The sequence below is a fragment of the Eurypyga helias genome, unplaced genomic scaffold (genome assembly GCF_000690775.1).
Source record: "Eurypyga helias isolate BGI_N326 unplaced genomic scaffold, ASM69077v1 scaffold16288, whole genome shotgun sequence".
In the NCBI taxonomy this organism is placed as follows: Eukaryota; Metazoa; Chordata; class Aves; order Eurypygiformes; family Eurypygidae; genus Eurypyga; species Eurypyga helias.
The window spans coordinates 26,418-34,468 of NW_010266478.1; the positions used below are offsets into that span (position 1 = coordinate 26,418).

At 39.2% G+C, this 8,051-nt stretch overlaps 1 protein-coding gene across 1 annotated transcript in view; it reads left to right on the forward strand.

The window, feature by feature from the left end:
• The window catches only part of ZNF277 (zinc finger protein 277), a gene marked incomplete at its 5' end in the record, with an annotated part of 28,768 nt that extends 24,383 nt beyond the window's left edge, over positions 1 to 4,385 (forward strand). Inside the window, 6 exon segments of the mRNA XM_010157112.1 lie at positions 395 to 462; positions 1,633 to 1,729; positions 2,254 to 2,296; positions 2,911 to 3,054; positions 3,057 to 3,072; positions 4,120 to 4,385. Coding sequence (XP_010155414.1) covers positions 395 to 462; positions 1,633 to 1,729; positions 2,254 to 2,296; positions 2,911 to 3,054; positions 3,057 to 3,072; positions 4,120 to 4,312 — 561 coding nt within the window.
• Between the last annotated feature and the right edge of the window lie 3,666 nt (positions 4,386 to 8,051).

Below are 8,051 nucleotides of genomic sequence, written 5' to 3' on the forward strand. Positions count from 1 at the left end.
TAAGGAGCATATGCTGCATGAAGAGCAAGGTAGGCAGATTGGATTGAGCAAGTGTGATGGCAGACTTGAGATACTGATAACACAGCCACCTTGGGGACACCTTGTTTCCAACACTCTAGTGTTACACGAACTTCAGACACTCCTCTTGAGAGCTCTGTGCCAAATCATCTTCTTCCCAGACGTAGGGTGGGGAATGCCCCATTAAAAGACAAACCAAATTGTTATTTTAAAACTTATTGCTAAAGCAGTGTTGTATGAATACCTTTAACTCACAGAAATTCCAAAGTGATCCAAAATAAGGTGTTCATTCTGACTTCCCAGATGTTCACTCAGTTGATGTATAAAATGTCATGTGAATCAGGAAATTCTTTTTTCTTTTCGTTTTTCTCGACAGGAATTTGGAAAGTCCTGGGAGGAAGTGCAGTCAGAGGATGACCGGGAATTACTAGATAACCTAGAAGAGTAAGAGCTACTTATGTGCACATCGTAAAGACTTGCAAGACGATTATTGTTGAAAGTAGTTAAAGGAAAATGCTGTGCATAGTTAATATACAGTTGAAATTCATTTAAGCCAGTCAAATCAACTCCAAATTGTTCTCATCAAAGATGCTTCTCCACAACAAGGGCTTTAAATTTCGTATTTCAACCACAAGTATTTTTAATTTGCATATAGCTCAAACAAGAGCTTTTTGGGTTTATAATGCTGTAGGCTGCTAAAAAAGAGTTGAATTGGTTTTGTTCAAATTTAAAAATCAAGAATAAGCATCAAAAATGTCAGCATGAAAAAGAAATGGTATGAAAAAGTCTGATAAAAAGGTAACAACTAGAGATTGAAGCAGGATTTTGAAGAAAACTTCTCAGTGGTGCTGATTGCGGGTGACATCTGCCTCTCCTCTGTGGCCAGCTGCAGTCCAGGTCCTTGGGTCACTGCAGAGGTGGCTTCCTTGGCCGTAGAGAATTGAGTAAGCAGGAAGAAATCTTTGTGTATCAGGGCCACTGAGCTTCCTGGTTCTGTCTGTGACTTGAGCTTAATTTTACATGCTTACACCTGGTTGAAGTAATACTTCTCTCAGCAGAGTGTTGGGGATATAAATGGATGTGTTGGTAAAGTATTTATTCTCATTGTGCATGTCTAAAGATAGCATGAGTGTCTCTTTCAGGAATAATAATATTTCGTAAGTTAATAACACTCAGAGTGAACTCTGCCTGATGATTATGTCTTTGGCTGGTGCATTGAAAGATTAGAGAGGTAGAAAAGAATTTCAAAAGATCTTATAAAAATAAACACTGAGCGCAATATTTGATGACTTGCCAAACTAGATAGAAACTCAAGTTAAGAGCTTGTTTGTTAGTGCAGGCAAATTCAAGTAGAACTTACTGCCTCTCCGCACAGGAATTGCCCAGCAGTAACTACTCATTTATTCTTGAATTTTTCATTTTTTTAGACTGTGAACAAGATTCTAGTGATACATCCAGCTATAAATCCACACTGTCCCTTCCACCCCTTTAAATTGTTCCAGTATTTCTGGATTTATTTCTGGTGCTGTGAGTGCAAGATAGGAAGCGTCCTTTCACTAAATGTCTCTTCTCTTTTCCACAATTAAATTAATCTTTTTGACTCTTAATCATAAGAGACTGGTCTGGCTGGGAAGAGTATCCTGTATGTGCGGTTTGCCTGTTCTGTGAACAACAAGCAGACACCACAGAAAAACTGTATCTTCACATGCAGGTGAGACTTGTTTTAAATATCAGTTCTTTCCTCCCTTTGGAGTTGAAAAGTAGGATTGTAGCATCTTGGTTAAAGTCAAATCAGCTGCTGCATTAGAATGCCCTCTTTAGCGCAGAACTGAAGTACTGCGTGCATCTCCAGCATCTGTTCTCTAAAATATGCACTGGAGTCAAGTTTTACATTGGGAGTGTGGCTGGCTATTACTTGGGAGTGAGCAGGCTGGGAGACAATAAAGAGGCAGCATCTTTAATATTATAATGACTCGGTGATTTAATACATTTGATGGTTAGCATCTCTGTTTCAGTTTTAATAAACTATTTAACAGGAGTGATGTAGTTGAATAGAATATGAAAGTTTCTGATGAAACAAAGCTTTTGAGGGTTTGTTTCACATATCAGTGTTTGCATGTCTGTATGCATGCGTCTGTGTCAGTCTATGAAAAGCTGAGGTGTTTTCAACTTGGAATCGTAGAAGTAGTAGAAATAAGACATTTTATTATTTCTTTTTTTTTTTTTTCCCTCCAGAAATCACATGGATTTGACTTTCCTAAAATAAAGTTAGAGCATGGTGAGTAAGAGATGCTGAAATTGTCAGCATTTGCCACTAGTACAGAGAAAACCACATCGTAAGAATACTGGAAAACAACTGTTTGTTCAGACATTTAACTTTTTCCATTATGGAGACTGTTTCTGCCAGCTTACAGAAGAATGCCAAGAACACTTTATTTTTCTGGAACTTTCGTTAGTGCCAAAGATGTGTGTTAATTTCTTTAAAACTGTTGGGATTCTTTTGCAGAGTAGCTTCTATAAATACCCACTCTATGAGTTCCAGGTCTGACTGCTGGAGGCCTGGAAGAATTACCATTGTTGTTATTACTGTTGTTGTTATGGCTGTTAAGACTTGCTTGCAACTTAAAAGGCTGTGCTCTAAGATGTGTTTGGACAACATTTGCTTTCTGCTGTAGACAGAGGAAGCAAGGTGTTTGCAATTTTTACATTAAAAGAAGGGCTAGTTCCCTGCAACTTGGAAAAAGCATTTGTTCAGTTAATTTGCTAAATTACAACATTCAGGCAGTGCTAGTCTTCAGTACACCCTTAACAATCTTTATTCTTAACCTAAGAAACTATCTGTAAATTAAGTCTAATGTTCCTCAAGTGCTTGTTCGCTACCATCTCTCCCAGGTCTGAACTTTTATCAGCAAGTAAAGCTAGTGAACTTCATCAGAAGAGAAATCCATCACTGTCGTTGTTACAACTGCCAGGAGAAATTTCAGTCTAAAGGAGGATTGATAAGTCATATGGAAGAGTCCAAACACATTGCATTACTGCATGGAATCAACCACAGTAAGGGCACACATGTTTCTTTCAGAATTTGTGCTGTTACTTGATAATGTCTGTAAAACAGTGAGTTGAAACTTCCGGGTTTTGACAGTGCAACAGTGCCCTGAGCTCCCCAGCTCTTCTGGCCCAGATAAAATAATAAGTGGTCTCAAAACTACTTGGAATTATAAATCTCTGTACTGTTGAAGCTAAAATGAACATGTGACACTTGTCTTCTAGTTGCATCCATGATGCACTATCCCCATAAATGGTGTCTGCCCTGTCAGGTTAGTAGGCGAGAGAATTTTGTTGTCGCAAAATTGTCTTTTGCCTGGGTTTGCAGCTGTGCAGTGAACGGTGAAGGGCAGACGTGGTGCACTCAGAGCACTTTCTCTTGTTGGAACCAAGGTTGAGTCTGTGCACCAAAGTGACGTCTCCAATACCCCACCTGTAGGCTCGAGATTCTTCCAGCCGTTTGCTTTCTACACAGATGCAGATCGTGCCTGGATTGGTCATCTGGCACATACTTCATTGCTAGTAAACACATGCTCTGGCCTTATGGTTTTAGAAACAAACCAAGCCACTTCTTTTGCATGTCTGTTCAAGATACGTGCCTAGTGTCTACCTAACTTGATGCATCAAAACAAGTTGGTTGTTTACCCTTAGTTTTCTCCATAGCAAATAGAGAGTGTAACAGAACACCGATTCAGATTGTAAGTAGGCTGAATAGGTCTGAGGGACAGTGCCATAGGTGATAGAGCACAGGAAGTGTTCTAACTCAAACATCTCAGTTCAGCTTTTATTGTGAGACAAATAGGGATCTGTGGCCTCAGTTGTGACAACATACAGTTGAAGAAATGGGAGGAAAGACTTGTCTGTTGCCAACTCTTCCGTATGACTTTTTTAAGGTGTACATGCCAGTTGATTTTTTTTTTGTGCGCTGTTTACTGACATTCCAGACAACCTGACTTTCTCATTTTTCCTTTTTTTAAATCTAATCTCTTAATATATGCTCGACCTCTTTCAAACAAAGTAAGTGACTCTTTATTAATTATACCTTGTTGCTTTCAGGTATTATTTTCCTACCTATGAAAATGATACACTCCTGTGCACGTTGTCAGACAGTGAAGATCTGATAACTCAGGATCAAAGTGAAGATGTCCCTGTTGTAAGTGAAGACATATCCAATCTAAAAGCTCTCAAACAGAGCAGTGTTTTAAATCAACTCCTGTATGAAGAGAACAAGAGCCAGGAGAAGTTTTGAGCTTGAATTACAGTTCCTGACCTTTGAGTGTTTCTTCTGCAAGACAAAAAAAAACCCCACCATTCTTTATTAACTCCTAGATGTTATCACTGAGCAAGTATTAGATGAAAGTGAATGATAAATAAAATTTAACTATAAACTTTTTTTGTTTATCTGCCTTTACATCTAGCTTTATTTTAAAATTAAATGCTGGATTATCTGCTTGGCCCTCCAAATACTTTTAATATTATTTGCAACTCAGATTTTTCATCCTTTTTTAAATTTTTCAGAATAAATCAGAATTGGAGTTCTATTTTAATGCCATCTTGTGAAAGGCATGAACAATTGAGGCAATGTGTCTTGATATATGAGGCAATGAGTGAATCTTCTGTGTGTCATTGCTGTTAGAGAGCATATGGGAAAGAGCCTGAATATACTTCCTAGACTGTTATATACAGCAAATTTTTCTGGTTTTAACCTTCAACCTTCTTCAGAGTGAAAACATATCTGTACATATCTATTATTCCTCATCAGTATGTACAGTGTTGGGTGCCTGTTCTGAAAATTGGCTGAAAAACATCAGTAAAGCTCTGCCTGGCCCATGGGCATCTGATTGCATGGAAAGCTGCCAACCCAAAGCCTAAAAAAGCATAGGGACAATTGCAATCTTGGTTGCATCACAGATCCAAAGAATTTAAAGTAGAATTCTTGTATGGTTGTGAACTGAGATGCAAAAGAAATTATTTAGGGAATTGCAGACACATAAATTCAAATTAAATCCCTAGAATCTCAACTCAGCTGTCCATTAAAGTTACCATATTTCTTATAATATTGAACTTTAAAGTTCCCAAACTAACAAAAGATCTCCAGCATGTCCAGAAAGCACTTCAGTCTTGATATAGGGAAAAGCAGCTCAGAGTGTAGGTCCTGCTAGGTTTATCCAAACTAGGTATTCCTGCCTCTCTTTCTCCTCTGAAATCTTAAGAACTAGTTCCAGAGTTCAGGTTTGGCTTTCCATATGTGTATAACCACTTTCAAACCTGGCAGCACATTCTTTTTTCTTCTTTAGGTTGGTCTTGGAGCACTTGCTCAAAGTACGGGAGTCTCAGCACAGTGCCCTTCCTAGCCTGAGAAGATTCAAAGCCATAGCTTTGCCTTTGCACAGCTCTTTACCTGAAGTAGATGCTGTCAATAAGAGTTGTTGTTTGCCATTATATGGTGATTGAGAATTATATAGCTGTCCCTGAGAGCAGGGGCTGAAGTTCAAATCTTTACCTGTGTCCTGCTAAGCTTCCATATCCAGCCTAATTCACCCTGCAATATATTTGTATCTGTTTCTTTTGATTTGCATTGAACTTGCTTTGCCTGGAATTACCCATCACCCGCTAGCGCCTATCTTGGCTTCACTTTTCCTATTTTCTCTTGGGCCCAGGTGCTGTGGAGATAAGGTAGAACAACAGGATGCTGAAAATGTACTGAGGAAGACAGATCAGCCACTTAACTGCACAATGAAACAGAGACAGAAGCAATATCTGACTGTCAAGAGGAAATGGGACAGAAATTGTTAGGCAAAAGAAGGGGGCAGGTGTAGGCATATGTCTGCATTGGCTTTGGTTAAACTGGTACAAACATTTAGGAAGAACAACCCCAATATTTTGAACTAGAACATCTGACCATCTTTAATGAGCTGTAGTCTGTACTTCTTGAATTTGTAATTTTCTTAATTTCATGCAGTAATTGCATTGGCTGTTGCTGTTGATTAATTTTTTTTTCCCTCTTAAGTAATTTTCTTCCCAAGCAGTTATTTTCTTCCTAAATTAGAAATTGATTCCAGTCTTTGCTTTAAAGTCAGATTCCTAGCTGAGGTGGGAGTAAGAGTTGATGGGGTTTACACTAATGATAAGTGTCTTGAGCAATGGAAAATATCAACCAGAGAACCATGGCTAAATCAGCAGCACGTGAGTGTGTTTTATGGCAAGCTCATCTCAGAAGGGCACATTAAGGGAAAGATAAAATTTTATCGATATGTCGTAAAATTGCAAAATGTTTCCTAATCATGAGGAATGTGATGCTGAATCACCCAAATCCCCACAAAATGAAATCAAGAATGTTAATATCAGCAATATGGAATGACTCCTATTCCTGATTCTAACAGAAATTTGAAATAGCAATTTATCAGTATAGAATTAAGATAATATCTTAAGAGAAGAAGTTGTACAAATTACCTGGATTAGTTGTCTTCTGTGAGTAAAGAGGAACAGGCACTTAGGAAAAATTTATTAGCAGCGTACAATTGTTCACTGACAGCTCAAGGAACATGAGGAGTCAGATGAGGGTTGGCCTTGTTTACTTCAAATACAAACAGCAAGCAACAAAGTAGGTTTCAAGTCTCCATAGGTTCACAGAGGGACCTGGGTACAGTTTCTAGAGCAAAAACTGAGCATCATTTAGCACAAGGATGCTTCCAACTGACATTTTGCTGGAGCATACTGTATTTGTATAACGGTCACAATTTTCCCTAGGCATTGTTGTCCTCTGTCTAAAGGAAAGCCAGAATCAGTGTCTGTGTTAAAACTGAAGTTATCTTTTTGTCACTAGTAGGGGACACATTTATGACAGCATACAGTGCATAGGCTCAGCTATTTTATGAGCAAATACATTCTTGTAACAAAAGAGAGTTTTTGGAAGCATTACAACAAAAGTAGTGTTGCCGTAAGTCATGGAAGGGACAGAGTTGGGATTGGCAAATGTACTTAAGAGAGTCAGATCAGGAGAATGAGTGGTGCCAGTTGGTATGAAGAAAGCTACATTAAAGTCCAATGCACATTTGTTAACATCGTTTCCTCTTAGCCTACATCTTGCCTCCTTTTACACTTTCACTTTGCTTCATCTAAAGCTGTCCACATGTTTAGAAGGACCTGGGTAAAAGGAGGAAGAAAGGCTTTGTGTCCTGGTGACCGGTAATTCTTCCTGCTCTTTTTACAAATACCTTAATTATGTCTTTGATACTTCTCCACACACAATTTATTCTGACAATTCCTTGCAGACTTAATCTGACTTAACGAGTTAATGGTTGTTGACTTTCATTTAAGACGCTTACTGTTTTCAGTTTCTGTATTAAATTTGTCTGGCATGCTGTGAGAGAACTGTCAGTGGCTGCTCTCGGCTGGCTAAATGATAACAGATGTGCGAAACACTGAAGCAAGTTTCTGAAAAGTCAGTCTGCTGTTGTCATCTCCCAGTGCCATCGCTGCTTCTGGACTCCAGTCAGATCTCTGCTACTGAGTGGGCTGTTTGGTACAGTAGCTCTCTCTTTCTCCCATTTTACAGAGTGGTTAACCTGAGTCTCACAAAAGAAGCTGAACTGTCAACAGAAGTACAGTCACTTTCTTCCAAGGTCACCAATCTCCATGCACAAATTCAAGTCCAGAGTGGATACTGGACGTAGGCCTTGGCAACAGCTACCACCCACTGCCATTGAACAGCAGCAGTGCCACAGCTTTGCGTATGACTTGGTGCTGTATTAAATCATAGAATCACAGAATGGTTTGGGTTGGAAGGGACCTTAAAGATCATCTAGTTCCAACCCCCCTGCCATGGGCAGAGACACCTTCCACTAGACCAGGTTGCTCAAAGCCACATCCAGCCTGGCCTTGAACACTTCCAGGGATGGGGCATCCACAGCTTCTCTGGGCAACCTGTTCCAGTGCCTCACCACCCTCTCCAGGAAGAACTTCTTCCTGATACCTAATCTAAACCT